This window comes from Protomyctophum bolini (genome assembly GCF_963924005.1).
Source record: "Protomyctophum bolini genome assembly, chromosome: 22".
Taxonomy (NCBI): Eukaryota; Metazoa; Chordata; class Actinopteri; order Myctophiformes; family Myctophidae; genus Protomyctophum; species Protomyctophum bolini.
Genome location: NC_137883.1, coordinates 16796840 through 16814132, shown reverse-complemented (window position 1 = coordinate 16814132; position 17293 = coordinate 16796840). Strand labels below are relative to the sequence as shown.

The 17293-nt window shown below is 44.3% G+C and overlaps 1 protein-coding gene across 1 annotated transcript in view; it reads left to right on the top strand.

The window, feature by feature from the left end:
• shroom3 (shroom family member 3) overlaps nt 1–17293 on the top strand; it is a 71756-nt gene that overhangs the window by 13687 nt on the left and 40776 nt on the right. The window contains exon 3 of the mRNA XM_080755585.1: nt 4481–4543. Within this exon, the coding sequence (XP_080611711.1) occupies nt 4481–4543 (63 nt within the window). The remainder of the gene's footprint in view (nt 1–4480; nt 4544–17293) is intronic.

Here is a 17293-nt window from a genome sequence, read left to right as displayed (position 1 = left end):
TGTTTGGAGTTTGCATGTTCTCCCCGTTTCCCCTAGGGTAGGTACCCTCACAAAAATACATTTCACACGTCGACAGGCAGAACAAATCAAATGAATTTGAACCAAACTTTTGAATGGTGCTAAACTACACTGCCAACAGCGTTTGTCTCTGACTCTCCCGGGCAGACAGGCAGGCTGGTGGTGGCTGGGTCAGGCTTGAATTAATGACACAATGTATGGGTGAATGCAGAAGAGGAATTTCATGTATATGCAAATGTAAAGTGACACATACTTCAACAACAACAACAATGACCAGCTGCCAGCTTGTCAACACAGTCCACATACAGCAAATCCTTCTAATCTAGAACGTCACAACTCACATTTTAACCCTAGTATTATTATATAGTCAGCATTTATAGCATAAGAAGTAAAATAAGAAGAAAAAACAGCTAAAAGGTTGCCTTGGTTTCTTTACAGTAATACCAAGAATAAGAAAGTTGAGAGATAAGTGGTTGGCACTGTATAAGATTATTGAGGCTTCTTTTTTAACCAGTTCAGAGTGTTTCCACTGAAAGTGAATTCGTTCAGAACGCGGCTAAATGTTGGTTCGGAACTGTAAATTGGGGTATGTGTGTGTGTGTGTGTGTGTGTGTGTGTGTGTGTGTGTGTGTGTGTGTGTGTGTGTGTGTGTGTGTGTGTGTGTGTGTGTGTGTGTGTGTGTGTGTGTGTGTGTGTGTGTGTGTGTGTGTGTGTGTGTGACTGTGTGTGTGTGTGTGTGCGTGTGCGTGCGTGTGTGTGTGTGCGCGCTCTGTGCTACCAGTGACAGGTGTTTAGGGATCCGTGCCCAGTGTCAGTTCTCCACTTAAACAACAGGTGTGACACACCTGTCTGTCTGTCTGACTGTTATCATCCTCACCCCCTCCGATTGGTCCCGTTCAGCCTCAGGGCTCAGCCCGATTGGCTCAGAACAGGGAAGTAATTTGACTCCACTCCACACGACTGTAGTGGCTGCTAAGTGCCTCTGTGTTGTTCTGTTTTGAAAGAGAGAGAGAGAGAGAGAGAGAGAGAGAGGGGTAGGTATACATAAAGAGGAAAAGGAGAGGGAGGGAGAGAGAGAGAGAGAGAGATGCAAAACACAGATAGAGAGTGAGTCAGGGATTGGGCAGAACTTAATGAGTGATACAGAGTGAAGAGAGTCTGATACTGATAACAGGGGCAAAAGGCAAAGACTAAAGCAACAACAGTCCGAACCTAGTGATGCACAATAATCGGTAGCATATCGAAATCGGCCATAAAAATGCCATATCGGTATTCGATCGGTCTCAAAATAATCCAGATATTGATGATGCAATAATAATGTGACCGCGAAACACAGTGAGAGTGAGACAATTTACAGTTCAGCTAATTGAACAGATGCTATAGCTCTTATCCAGAGAGTGTCAACAGGAGAGAGTCTGAGAGAAGGATGAGAAGATGAAGGGGAGAGGGTTGCTTACAATGAGAGAGAGAGAGAGAGAAAGAGAGAAGAGAGAGAGAGAGAGCGTATGCAGCACCTGCCTCCACTACGAGGTGAATACAATTGACCAGAATTCAGAGGAGCTATTGACCCTTCTACATGGATACAAGTGTGTGTGTGTGTGTGTGTGTGTGTGTGTGTGCGTGCGTGCGTGCGTGCGTGCGTGCGTGCGTGCGTGCGTGCGTGCGTGCGTGCGTGTGTGTGCGTGCGTGCGTGCTAGTCTGGAAATGTGTGCACGTCGACTTACTTGTGTTCATGTGCAGGTTTGCGTGTGGCTTTGTGTACGTGTGTGCATGCATGGCTGCACGCCTACTTGTGCTTGTAAGTGTGTGCAGTCTGACTCAGTGCACATACAGTATGCTGCTGTGCTCGTGTGTAAGTGTGTGCATAAATAGCTCATTATCTACTGACATTTCAGATGATTCCAGCGGTGTGGTACGTGTGTGTTTGTGCGTGCGTGCATGTTTTAATAGAAGTAGATACATAAGCTCTGATTTATGTATCACTGGAGGGAGATTCAGGTGTAACAGTGACAGGTGCAGGGGTAACCGTTACATCAGAGAGAGAGTGAGACAGGTGCAGGGGTAACAGTGACATCAGAGAGAGAGTGAGACAGGTGCAGGGGTAACCGTTACATCAGAGAGAGAGTGAGACAGGTGCAGGGGTAACAGTGACATCAGAGAGAGAGTGAGACAGGTGCAGGGGTAACCGTTACATCAGAGAGAGAGTGAGACAGGTGCAGGGGTAACCGTTACATCAGAGAGAGAGTGAGAGAGAGACAGGTGCAGGGGTAACAGTGACATCAGAGAGAGAGTGAGACAGGTGCAGGGGTAACAGTGACATCAGAGAGAGAGTGAGACAGGTGCAGGGGTAACAGTGACATCAGAGAGAGAGTGAGTCAGGTCCAGGGGTAACAGTGACATCAGAGAGAGAGTGAGACAGGTGCAGGGGTAACAGTGACATCAGAGAGAGAGTGAGACAGGTCCAGGGGTAACAGTGACATCAGAGAGAGAGTGAGACAGGTCCAGGGGTAACAGTGACATCAGAGAGAGAGTGAGACAGGTGCAGGGGTAACAGTGACATCAGAGAGAGAGTGAGACAGGTGCAGGTGTAACAGTGACATCAGAGAGAGAGTGAGACAGGTGCAGGTGTAACAGTGACATCAGAGAGAGAGTGAGACAGGTGCAGGATTAACAGTGACATCAGAGAGAGAGAGAGAGTGAGACACAACAGAGCGACGAAGAGTAATGTCAATAAGATGTCAAAGTAAATGTTTGATTTATATAGTGATTTATGTCCATGTACAACCGCATCCTGTGTGCGTGTGTGCGTGCGTGGGTGTACTAAGTTTTGGAAGTCCAGACAGTGAGCCATATTTGTGCAAGGAGAGGTTGGTTTCTGTGTCTTGTTTAATTTATACCTGATGGCTTCCCCCTGGAGAAAAGTAGTTACTACACACACACACACACACACACACACACACACACACACTAGTGTGTGTGTGTGTGTGTGTGTGTGCGTGTGTGTGTGTGTGTGTGTGTGTGTGTGTGTGTGTGTGTGTGTGTGTGTGTGTGTGTGTGCGTGCGTGCGTGCGTGCGAGAGAGAGAGAGAGAGAGAGAGAGGGGTGGGGGGCCGAGTCAGAGAAGCTGTGTATACTTGTGTTTGCATTTGTTGATGGTTTTATTGGTAATTCATTTGATATGCGATTGTGTAAGTGTGCCTGTGCTTGTGTTCAAAATACTCATATTTTATTCATGTGTGTGTACTTTGTGTGCGTGCGTGCGCCGTGCGTGTGTGTGTTTTCTCCCAAAGGGATAAAGTATCGTTTCACCTCTCAAAGGTTAGGCCGTGCAGGGCAGCTGTGTTATTGTGTTATTAGCCTGAAAGCATTCATTATAAATGTTAGGCGTTCCACAACGACCATGTGACTAAAGGATGATGATTATTTCATGATGAACTTGACTCAAGGCCCCAGTGAGGCTCTCCAACGTTGAGGCGCTCAGCCCTAGTGGTAAGAGGAGGGACTGCAGGCGGACCCGTGGATTCATGACGAGGAAACCCCGTGCAGCTGGGCTTTAACATTGAGCACTCGGGTGCACTTCCGCATTTGCCAACCGAAATTTGGTTGCGGAAGTAGACGTTCCTTCCGGGTGCTTCAAAGCGCCACTGAGCAACTTCCACTGACATGAATAGCGGGGGGGTTCGCGCCGGTTCAGTCTCTATCCTTCTTTATACTATATGACTTGACTGCACCAGTGCAAGCATTGTTCCTCTGATGGATCACAATGTTGCACATTAAGATAATCATTGTGGGAGACTGCTTGTCTCTGTAATGGGGAGGTAGCACACTGTTTCATCCCCTGCTTGTCTCTGTAATAGGGAGGTAGCACACTGTTTCATCCCCTGCTTGTCTCTGTAATGGGGAGGTAGCACACTGTTTCATCCCCTGCTTGTCTCTGTAATGGGGAGGTAGCACACTGTTTCACCCCCTGCTTGTCTCTGTAATGGGGAGGTAGCACACTGTTTCACCCCCTGCTTGTCTCTGTAATGGGGAGGTAGCACACTGTTTCACCCCCTGCTTGTCTCTGTAATGGGGAGGTAGCACACTGTTTCACCCCCTGCTTGTCTCTGTAATGGGGAGGTAGCACACTGTTTCATCCCCTGCTTGTCTCTGTAAGGGGGAGGTAGCACACTGTTTCATCCCCTGCTTGTCTCTGTAATGGGGAGGTAGCACACTGTTTCCCAAACAGTAAATAATATAAAATAATAGCGTGCTCGGTGGTGTCTCTTGGCAGGCGGGGTGGTGAGTCTTTACGTAACCTGGCCGTATAGTCTTAAATCACACGCCATGCACGACTCCAGTAAAAATACCATTTTCTTTTCCTACATAGAAAAATACATTTTTCCACCTATTTTGAGCGGTGCGTGGCAACGCTCCTATGACTGGCCCCGTGTGTCCCTGTGTCTGTATGTGTCTATGTACAGGTATGAGTACGAGGCCAATGTCTCTATGTATGAGTACGGCCAGAGTGAGTACAACAGCACAGAGTGAGTACAGTACAGTACAGTACAGTACAGTACAGTACAGTACAGTACAGTACAGTACAGTAAACATAGCAATACAGTAAACATAGTACAGTAAAGTAGTACAGACTAGACTGGTACAGTGCATTACAGAGCACCGTACAGTACGGTACAGAGTACAGTACAGTACAATAACTATTAAGGAGTATAGTGAAAATAGCCAAGCTTGTAGATGTTTACAGGAGAGGTCAAAGCATGGCAGGCTGCTGCTCAACAGGTTAGGCCACTGTGCGTGTTCAGCAGCTCCTCCTTTGTTCTGCGTTATTTGCATCTGCTTTGTTTGCAGAGGCTGAGTCCCTTCAGACACAATGCAAAAAAAGTAATAGAATAGAAAAAACAGTGGTGTTCTGGCTGAGCGACAAACAAAAGCATGGCTCGGACGATGTGCTCCCCGAAGTTCATCATGGAGGGAAGAGAAGGCTGGGCGGTGGCGGCGGCAGCCGCTCAACCTCATGCAGAGCTACTGTTTCCTCAGAATAGGAACTTGGCAGGTGATAAGTTAAGGGGGGGGGGGGGTGTGGTAGAGCGAGGAGAGAAGCAAGTGGGGAAGAGAGAGAGAGAGGGGTGGAGTTAAAGAGAGAGTAAAGAGTAGTCAAAGTAAAACTCGAGGAGAAGGAAATAAATCATCTTCTATGGCACGGTCACGGTCAAGGTCAAAGTATCTTTGTTGTTGCATCTGTTTCAGTATAGAAGGGGAGTGTTCAGTATGTTCAGGAGAGGAAGGGAAGAAAATTGCCGATATGCAAGCTTGTACAGCTACTATTTTTTTTTTTGGGGGGGGGGGGGGGGGGCATTTTCAGATGGGTGGTCCGCGGCCAAATACATATGAATTTGGGGGTCCTTGACATGAAAACGTTTAGGAACTACTGATTAAGAAGGCATTGTAGAATCGGCCTCAGGACCTTAATGGGTCAGCTGAGGGTATCTGAAACACGGTGGCAGCCAGTGATGGCTGCATGTTTTTATTACATTTTACATTTTGTTTTACAGTAGATTGGGAGGTTGTGGGTTCAATCCCCAGCTGAGCTCATTTCTGTTTTGGATCACGGGCTGAAAAGTTTGGGAACCACTGCTCTAATATGATCATAAAACCACTGTTCTAATAGACAATGTAGGAGAGACAGACAGTAGGAAGACAATGTAGGAAACAGACAGTAGGAAGACAATGTAGTTTTATTTATTTATTTATTTGACAGGGACAAAGCTCATTAATCAACATGTCAGGAGAGACAGATAGTAGGAAGACAATGTAGTCTTATGTCTTATGTTTTGTTTGAGTGTCTTATGGTGTTCCTATTTTGGCATTATATTACAGATAGAAAAGAATAATTACTATTCTCAAATGTTCTGAAATCTTTAAAAATAATAAACTGGGTTAAAAGCAGCATGTTGCATCACAATGCATTGTGAGCAAGTAAAACGTAGATGGTCTATTTTCTGGATTTTTAAATGGGGCTTAAGAGGTGTTCATCCTTGCATTCCTTGTCATTCTTGGCAAACAGGAAAGTATGTTACATTCTTCTCTACATACTGTAGCATTTCTCCGTGATACACTATCATTCTGGGACTATATTGTCTCAGTCAGTACAGTACTATGACTCCCACTATTGCCCCCTTCTTACCACACTGCAAAAACCCTGAGTGCCCCTTTAACTCGGGCCCGTAAAGGATGCATTTCCACACTCTCTCAGAGTTAAAGGAACGCTCAGGGTTTTTGCAGTGTCGGGCGGCACAGGTCATCATGTTGGCGTTCTATGAAGTGAGCATTAATCACTGAGTGTCACTTTAGATAAGAGCACCATGTGCCTGGATGAACTGTAAACCAGCGACCGGCATGGCAACAGGTTTAGGTTAGTTTGATTCATGAACGTGTGTGACAGTGTGGAATGCAGACTATTTTAATTGTGTCAGACACAGTTTATCATGTTGGCTTTTTGTCTGCTGCTTGCTCTCTCTCTCTCTCTCTCTCTCTCTCTCTCTCTCTCTCTCTCTCTCTCACTCTCTCACACACACACACCCTCTCTCTCACCTCTCTCTCTCTCTCTCTCTCTCTCTCTCTCTCTCTCTCTCTCACACACTCTCTCACCCTCTCTCTCTCGCCCCATCTCTGAAAACATACATTCTGTCTGTCTGTCTGTCTGTCTGTCTGTCTGTCTGTCTGTCTGTCTGTCTGTCTGTCTGTCTGTCTGTCTGTCTGTCTGTCTGTCTGTCTGTCTGTCTGTGTGCAATCTAGCTGAACTTGTAAATCGTCTTGTCCTTTCCCACTGTATATGTATAGAACATGGATGAAGTGGTTACAATTATTGTGATGCTGTACTTATGTCATTTGTTTTTCCGTCCATGCATCCTTTTATCTACAGCTGTTTTCTCCCTCTGTAATTATACCTATAGCTCCCTCTGGTTTTATGCCTTATCAGTCCGTCAACCTTTGTCTCTCTCTCTCTCTCTCTCTCTCTCTCTCTCTCTCTCTCTCTCTCTCTCTCTCTTACAATCGTCCGAATCTGTGGCATACCGAGAGAGCAACACATATTCAGACTGCTACCTAATCTACCTAATCTGCCCTTAGATTGACATGATAGTACTGCCTAAAGCGCATGAGCCCAATATCTCGCTGCCCCAGAGGGGAGTCCCTCTTGTCTGAGAGGCAGATGTTTGCTGGCCCACGTGGAAGACCTGGTGGATTTGAACCCGGCGGTTTCCTGCGCAAGTGCTAAAATGTTTTCCATTGATGTAGTAGAGCCTGGTCTGTTTGTTCGGGGGATGAATTGAATCTTGACCATCAGGTCAAAATTCGTGTCAGATCCATGTATCTATTGATGATATGCACACTGCTGCCATCTTGCCAGCAAGGTGCTACCTAGGTGCAACTTCCCATAGACAGCCCATTCATCCAAACAGAACAGTCCTATCTAATTGTATTAAATAACGTCAAACTCACCAACATTGCAGCTGTACAGAAAGCTTGAATTATCCTCTTTCTATCTGTGTTTGTTTAATACAAATCCGCTGTAGACATGTTATGAGCTACAGGAGGCAGCAGGAGTTTTGCTTTACTGATAACGAGTGCTTCCAAACTCTGACACTCATCTGCAAGGAATTTCTTGACAGGAAGTAGCTCATAACATGTCTATGGTGGATTTTTATGAAACACTTTGCAGATAGTAAGACAATAATTCAAGCTTTCCGTACAGCTGCAATGTTGGTGAGTTTGACATTATTTAATACAATTAAATAGGAGTCAGGACTTTTCTGTTTGGATGAATGGGCTGTCTATGAGAAGTTGCACCTAGGTAGCACCTTGCTGGCAAGATGGCATATCATCAATACAGTAGGTGAGACGTGACCTTTGGCACAATATAAATGTCTCAATAGAAGAGCAGGGAGACAAAACACAACCACCCCAATTATATTTGTTATGTTGTATTAAAGGAGAATTCTGGATTAACCATTTCCGTACCATAATCTGATGTTATTATACAAGTGGTACAAGTGAACAATTATAACTCCATTCAGAGCGCATTGCAGCTCCGACATACGATAAATCGAATTGAAGAAAAACTTATATTTAAAAAACAAAGCAATACTGCCTCATCAAAGTGACTTTATATATTGTCACTTCCATGAGAGGGTGAGAGGTGGTGGAGTTAGCTGTTTTAGCAGACAGTTTGAGGGCCCAATGAAGTTAAGAGGTTTTGTCTGAAGCGCATTTTAATACTTTTTATTGGTTCATTGGTTTAGTTAGGAGCTATCCTTCCGACAGCAACGTAATAACATCAGATTGCAGTAAAAAAAAAAAAAAACGCTGGCCCGGAATTCGCCTTTAACATACACTACCATACAGATTGGACAAAAGGAAAATGTACTCATTAAAACAACGTTACATAGTTAGGCTTTAAGTAAGGTCACATTACGAGTGTGAAGTCAAAACAAATCAAAAGCCACTGTCGGGCTCATGTTAGACATTTGTGACACAGGTTGACCTTTCTTAGACTCACACCACTGTAAACAGCTTGGAAACGTTGACTATTAATGACAGTGGAATGTGACAGCTGTGTTCAGCAGGGTGACACTACGCTGCATATGGAGATGAACTCGTGGACTCAGCAGTGGCAGTGCCTTTGTTTTTGTCATGACTTGGCCTCAAACTATCACTCTCTCTGTGTGTCACACGCGCACACACACACACCGGTTTTGGTTCGTGTCTGTCAATAGACACCGCTGGTTCCCAAACATGGGTCGGGACCCATTTGTGGGTCATGGACTAATTTGTATTTGCACTTGAGGAAAAATGCAATTTCTTTCCCAAAGATTTCAAAAGATTATTATTTAACAACCGACATGAATGCAGTGTGTTACATATCGTTGCTGTTGGCCTGTCGGGCAGTAACCTCTTATCTCCATAGTTTTAACTTTTTGGGCTTTTTTTGAGTGGTGCAACCACTCATATACGGAGCTTTGTGTGTCTCTGGCTGTGTCCCTGTGTCCCTGTGTCGGAGCACGAAAATAGCGTTTGGTTGGTTTTTTAACTGTATATGTGATCATTTTGGGTGTGACAGTACAGTGACAGTACAGTACAGTAGAGGGACCCCCACACGGTAACTCTGTCATTTCTCAACCGTTTCGGACACGGGTCGGCTCGCCAGAACCAGCCCGGCCCCCTGGGCGTGTTCCTGGGGGTCTGGATGTAAAGGGGACTCCCCGAGGACCCCCACACGGTAACTCTGTCATTTCTCGACCATTTCGGACATGGGGTGGCTTGCCGGAACCGGGCCGGCACCCTGGACTTGTTCCTGTGGGTCTGGAAGTTCCGGGGACCCGAGTTGCACCACTCACTTCACACTGTTGTGATTTTTGTGTGCAAATTAACGCCCCACAGCTGTACTACTTGATCATACTACAATCATGCTACAAGCCGAAACGCATTACTGCTTCATCTTTTAACTTTTAATTTCAACATAAGCTCTCTGTAGATAGAAATAGAACACAAGGCCCCAAAAAGCGTTTAATTCTGCAATTGTTGCCAAAGTGACGTGTACGGATGAAAGATCAACATTTAGATTAAATCTCTACCTCACTCTGCCACTATTTGTTCCTCCCCCCACCCACCCCCCCCCACCCCACACACACACACACACACACACGTGCACACACACAGCACAGGAAATGAGACCAGAAAGACACAGAGAGACAAGAGGATGAGAGAATTAATCTGTGTGTGTGTGTGTGTGTGTGTGTGTGTGTGTGTGTGTGTGTGTGTGTGTGTGTGTGTGTGTGTGTGTGCGTGTGCGTGTGCGTGCGTGTGCGTGTGTGCTGGTGGTCTTTTGTTGTCTGCTGACACAACCTTCTGGAAGCTGTTCTAAAGAACACACTCAATTCAATTCAATTCAAAGGGCTTTATTGGCACGAGAAAACATACGTTTACATTGCCAAAGCAGAAAGAACAATACAACAATACAGCAATACAATCAAAACAAAAATGATGTACTTTGAAGGTCAGAATCTTCAATAGATCAACTTCTGTGTACCAAGATAACTCGATGCAGGTATAGTGCAGGAATATACACAATTATTAGTCTTTAGGGTGGTTGTGTTCCATTTGATATCCTTCTCCTATCACAGCAACTCACAAATCTTGCTGCTGTGTTTGCACATTGTTGTACTTCGCCCAGCAGATATGGGAGTTTTTTGTCATTGGTCATGTTTTCAAAATCTCCGTGTGTGGTTGTAATCTGTGGGAAGTATGTGTCTCTGATGTCTTGGTACAATGGGCAGATGGTTAGGAAGTGTAGCTCGGTTTCCACTTCGTTTAGTGTGCAGTGGGTGCATAGTCTGTCTTCTCTCGGGATACAGGTCTGCCTATGACGGCCTTTCTCGATCGCGAGACTGTGCTCACTGAGTCTGTACCTAGTTAAGATTTTTCTTTGTTTTGGGTCGGTCACGGTGCTCAGGTATTCTGCCACTGTGTATTCTCTGTTTAGGGCCAGATAGCATTCTAGTTTACTCTGCTTTTGTGTTGCTTCTTTCCAATGTGTCAGATAGTTTTCCCTTTGCTGTTTTATAATTTGGTTTAGTCCAATGGGTTTTCTATCTCGTGGCTCTGTTTGTGTTTGTGCCCGGAGTTCCAGGGCCAGCTGGCTGAGGGGGCATCTCTCTAGAGTTTCACTGTGTGTGAGTGCCTTGTTATGGAGTGCATCTAGGTCACTTTCTTTTAGGTGGTTGTAGAACTTAAGTGCTCTCTTTTTTATTTTGATTATGAGTGGGTATCGTCCTAATTCTGCCCTGCATGCATTATTTGGTGTTTTTCGCTGGGTACGGAGAATGGATTTGCAGAATTCTGTGTGTAGGGTCTCGGTTTGGTGTTTATCCCATTTTTCCAGGTCATGGTTTGCTAATGGTCCCCAGATCTCGCAACCATAGAGGGAAATTGGTTCTATCACCGAGTCCAGTATTTTAAGCCAGGTTTTAATTGGGATGTCTATTTTGATGTTTCTTTTGATGGCATAGAATGCCCTTCTTGCCTTGTCTCTCAGGTCCTTTACAGCTTGGTTGTAGTTCCCTGTGCTGCTGATGTTTAGGCCAAGGTAGGTATAGTTTTTAGTTTGTTCTAGTGGGATTGTATTTAGGAAAAATTGGTGGTTTTGGCGGCTGGGCCTTTTTTGAAATATCATGATTTTAGTCTTGGTTAGGTTCACTGTCAGGGCCCATGTCTGGGAGAATTTGTGTAGGAGATCAAGTTGCTGCTGTAGTCCTTCCTTGGTTGGGGACAGCAGCAGCAGGTCATCTGCGTAAAGTAAGCATTTGATTTCTGTGTTTGCCAAGGGGATGCCTGGAGCTGTAGACTGTTCTAACGTTTTTGCTAATTCGTTGATATATATGTTGAAGAGTGTTGGACTCAGGCTGCATCCCTGTCTAACACCACGGCTCTGGGGGAAAAAGTCTGTGTGCTTTTCGCCTATTCTAACTGCGCATTTGTTGTTGGTGTACATTGATTTTATGATGTCATAGGTTTTTCCCCCAATGCCACTTTCCAACAGTTTGTACATCAGACCCTCATGCCAAATTGAATCGAATGCTTTTTTGAAGTCGACAAAGCAGGAGAAAATTTTGCTTTTGTTTTTGTTTATTTGGTTGTCAATTAGGGTGTTGAGAGTGTAAATGTGGTCTGTTGTGCGATATTTTGGTAGAAAGCCAATTTGTGATTTGCTCAGGACGTTGCTTTCTGTGAGGAAATTTAGAATTCTGTGGTTGAGGATCATGCAGAGGATTTTTCCGAGGTTGCTGTTTACACAAATCCCGCGGTCACACTCATTACTGGAACATACCACAATGAAGCCTCCTTGACAACCACTTAGCTAACTCTGTGTGCGCGCACGCATGTGTGCTCGTGTGTGTGTGTGCGTGACTGTGCGTGAGTGAGTGTGTGTGTGTGTGTGTGTGTGTGTGTGTGTGTGTGTGTGTGTGTGTGTGTGTGTGTGTGTGTGTGTGTGTGTGCGTGTGTGTGTGTGTGTGTGTGTGTGTGTATAACTGTTTGCTGCAATGAAAAAATGGATATGTCTGTCTGTCTGTCTGTCCAGGCTATGTTCAAGCATTTTAGCATTCCATTAACCAGCTCAACAGGTTTAACTTTAAAAGCTTTTTATTGTGCGTGCGTGTGTGTGTTCATGGCGTGCGTGCCGTGCGTGTTTACGTGGTTGTTACTTAGTCATGTATCATTGTCATTGTCATACAGTAAATTCCAGGTCAGCCTGTGTGTGAATGGACCACTGATGCACTGCTCCTTTCAATGGATACTGAGTATGTCACTGGTCTTCCTCACTCCTTCAATGAATAGCCCACTGTGCGTGTGTGTGTGTGTGTGTGTGTGTGTGTGTGTGTGTGTGTGTGTGTGTGTGCCTGCGTGCATGTGTGCGTGCGCTTACATACAGTATATGTATACTCTTTATATACATATCGTGTGTGCATAACTGACCTCGTTTCACCTGTTATTTACAGAAAGATGCCTTCAAGGCATTTGTATTGCCATATATTGTACAAAACCATGGCTGCATTCCTTCCTTCTTCTCTTTGGACACTGTTTCACCAGATGGACAAGTTCCTATGATGGTTTTCTTCGACTAAAGCCCTATAATCACATCAAAGGGTCGCCATGCAACTCCTTGCAACATGCAACTCGTTGCAACTAGGAGTTGCAGCTGGTGTGGTTTGTTTGTTGCAAATAGTTGCAGTTGGTGTGGTTTGGCCGAGGACAGCCCTGGGAGATGAAGGTTGTTCTGTGTCTTGTTTGGTATAGTCAGTCATGCACATCTAATTAGCACATAGCATACTGTGTGTAGGCTATACAAGGGCATATGCTGTACACACACACACACACACACACACACACACACACGCACGCACGCACACACACACACACACACACACACACACACACGCACACACACACACACACACACACACACACACACACACACACACACAGAACTGCTGACTCGCATAGTTAGTCTAAAATGTTTGTCTGATCAGCTACAGTATATGACTAAAGTTTCAAATTAAATGTTTTGCTATGGTGTAGCAGCAACTGAACTTCTAATCTACACTTCAGTTACACACTTGTAAGTCACTCCGGGTAAAGCTAAATGGATACAATTCAAATGCCTTCACTGTCAATTACTCATAACGCTTGTGTTCTTTGACTTAGATCTCAATGCGGGGCGTCTTTATTACGGATCAAATGTCTGATAATGATTATGATAAAGTTATCATATTATATGCTCAGAGCTAACATCTCAATTTTATTAAAGTGTTAACAGTGGTAACAAACAAGTCCCCTTTAGGAAGAAACGTCAAGCAGAACCTGACTCTAGGGTGGGCGGCGTGTCGTAGCAATAACAATTATAATGAATGTAATATATAGTGTAAGATAATATAATATGGTATAGCAATGTTGTCAGATAATATATAGTGTATGAGAATATTAAGATATAGTGTAGTGGTGTAATAATATGATAGCAGTCCATGGTCGTGCTCTGTGAGGAGGCCGGGTCCACGGTTACACTTTGGATGGGCTCCGTAAAGAGGCGCTGGTTTTTTAAGGCCAAATCGGATGACCTATTGGATTCATTCATTGACATTTACGACATAAACCCTCAATAGATCGTAAACTTGACCTTTGGCTCTGTACTTGGTCTCAATACATTGTAAACTTGACCTTTGGCTCTGTACTTGGTCTCAATACATCGTAAACTTGACCTTTGGCTCTGTACTTGGTCTCAATACATCGTAAACTTGACCTTTGGCTCTGTACTTGGTCTCAATACATTGTAAACTTGACCTTTGGCTCTGTACTTGGTCTCAATACATTGTAAACTTGACCTTTGGCTCTGTACTTGGTCTCAATACATTGTAAACTTGACCTTTGGCTCTGTATTTGGTCTCAATACATTGTAAACTTGACCTTTGGCTCTGTACTTGGTCTCAGGTCTGCTCTTTTTTCTGTGCACACAAAACTTTGCCGGAAATAGCCGATCTACAAGCTCACAACACCTCACAGATGTATTGAATCAATTATATAACTGTACCTGTACTGTATGTTGATAATAATGCCTAAACTAGACTGCATGGGTCAAACCCCAGTAAATGCCATGGTGATGACAGAGGATCTCTTTCTGGAGTGTGGGCTGGCTGATCTGCCCTGTGTGCATTGATTCTAATCGATGCACAACATGTGTGCAGCCGCACCCAGCTCAGAGTCCCAGCTAGCTTTGCACTGACTCAGGCCACTGCAATCCCCCACACACTACTAGCAGCAATAAACATGGAAATACGCTAAAAAGAATGCTTGCTAAATTGCCACCGGCATGCAGGCACTCGGTAAAGAATCCTCAGTGTTTATGTCATCTGTTTGTGACTCTGAAAGTGTGAAAAAGAAACCAAATGGACCGAAGCATAGCATGCTGGTATATCTGCTAGTAATTATAGGCTCTGTGAATCCCAGTTGAGGCGTTCAGAGACAGACACCACCCAAAGCACCTCTGTGGTTGCAGAGGAACAATGTGAGTGATATGTTTCCCACGCCACACCTGCTGAGAGTATAAACACCATTCGGTAGTGGTGGAAAAAAGTACTCAATTGTTTTACTTATAGGTAAAAGTATCAATACGAAATGTTCTTGGGTAAAAGTATCAAACCTCAGTATAAAAATGTACTTAAAGTACCAAAGGTAGAAAGTACTCACTAGGCAGAATGTCCCATTTCAAGTTTTCAAATGTACAAATATATTTTGAAAATAGCCGATCTACAAGCTCACAATGCGTCGCAAATGCGACATTGTGCTCATTGTAAAAGTAATAACTAGTTGCGTATACAAGCAACAAAGACCTAATGTGGATGAATGAATGCAATGAAACAAACAAACAAGCAATGGTCTTTCCGTGGAACTCTCTCCTAACTCTCTGGTGTCTCTCTGTCTCTTTCCAGGGAGGGTTGTGCGGGTTCATATTTTGAGGTGTCTGGGGATCTGCCCCCGTCATTCTGTGCCCCCCCTCCTCCTCCTCCTCCTCCTCCTCCCCCCTCCCCCTCCTCCTCCACATCCAACACAATCACGCCGTGACAGCAACAGGTCCAGCTCCGCAGGGGGTGTCAGGCTACGCATCAAAAACAGGTAGGAAAAAAACAGGTGTATAAATGTATACTAGTTTGCCAAACTCAGGATCCATTTGTAGGTCGCAGATACATTTTTATGGTTCCCTATATTTTTTGGGTTCCTACATTTTGTTTTTAATTGTTATTATTACGGTACTTCAAATCATTAAAAAAGGAAGAAAAAAAATCCCAAAGAAGCAAAGAGTTCCATTCATTAAAAAACAAAATAAAATTATGTTTTTTCCAGAAGAAAGCAAAGAAAAATAAAGAAAAATCCCATTAATTAGAAAACAAATGTTTATGTAGAATATTTTCAATAGTTTGGATCCCTGGCAAATCTCTATTTTCTCTTCTGGGTCTGGAGCTAAAACGTTTAGGAACCATGCACTGACAACCGTCGGTGGTAGTGACGCGTCCTGGTGGGTCTTTCATTGAGTGTCACCTGACTGACCCTCAAACACAATCAGCACCGAGGCGTTGATAAGAGAGGGGGCAAGGAGGGGGTCTCTCTCACATTCGCCCACAGTGCTCAGATCGGTGAACCGGCACCCGCCCCTCTAGACCAGAAAGCACAGGCTGGGCCAGGCTAATGTTTGTAGAGAGATTATGTTGTCTAGTCATCTTAAAAATCCATGGTTTTATGATTGCAATGCTATTTGTATACCGCTTTGCATTGGCACTCTCCCTCTCTCTCTCTCTCTCTCTCTCTCTCTCTCTCTCTCTCTCTCTCTCTCTCTCTCTCTCTGTCTTTCTCTCTCTCTCTGTCTTTCTCTCTCTCTCTCTCTATCTTTCTCTCTCTCTGTCTTTCTCTCTCTCTCTCTCTCTCTCTCTCTCTATCTTTCTCTCTCGGTCTTTCTCTCTCTCTATCTTTCTCTCTCTCTGTCTTTCTCTCTCTGTCTTTCTCTCTCTCTCTCTATCTTTCTCTCTCTCTGTCTTTCTCTCTCTGTCTTGCTCTCTGTCTCTCTCTTGACTTAGCGACAGAGGGGTTAGAAGAGGGGCTGCAATCACTATTCACAATTATTGCCAATGACATGCCCAAAATAGGGATCCATTATTAATCAATTAATAAAATTTAAAAAAAATCGACTATCGATTATTGTTTTTATAATTTAGTACGTCGATTAGTTCGATTGACCGTTGCTCCCCTAACGAACACACAGAGGTCAAAGGTCAGATGGGCCAGGTTCTCTTTGTCTTCTGCTTCTTCTACTTCCTCTTCCTCTTCAAACAGGAAGGGGAAGGAAGTGTTCTTGGGTTCTCTCATGACCTCGTTGCCTTCCCGTGCAGTCAGCAGACATTGCAGTCGTGTTACTTCAGGTCAGTGTTGGCAGGCTTTTAATGCAGAGCTACCGTAGCAGAGATGCATAAATTAAAGTTCTGCTTATGAATATAGAATACAGTAAAATGACCCACACACCATCTAGACTTACGCAATAATAGAGTTTTTTTTAAAGACAGAGAAAAAAGGTTTCTTTAAATATTATCATATAATACTATATATTCGTGCTGAAACAACTGTCTGGGAATGCCCGTATATGGACTGATGAAGAGGAATGATGGGTGGGGATGGATCAACATATGGAATGTCAGAAATGGTCAGCTCCATATAATATATATCTCCATATTATGGAGATCTAACTGTTTGAGGTCAGATGTAGAGTTACTGGCGAGTTTTTGTTTTGTTTTTTGATTGAAAGGATGGATGGATGTATGGATGGAGAGATGGATGGATGGATGTATGGATGGAGAGATGGATGGATGGATGGATGGATGGAGAGATGGAAGGATGGATGGAGAGATGGAAGGATGGATGGATGTATGGATGGAGAGATGGATGGATGGATGGATGGATGGATGGATGGATGGATGGATGGATGGATGGATGGATGGTGTTTCCTATATCTGGCCTGGGAAGTAAACCTCGTCGGGCTAAGACAGGATCTCATGTCATTGTCAATGACAGGTTTACTGCAGTCAGCTGGAGTTTGTCACAGATACTAATGTTAGGACATCCTGCATGTGTGTGTGCGTGCATGTGTGTGTGTGTGTGTGCGTGCGTGCATGTGCGTGCAT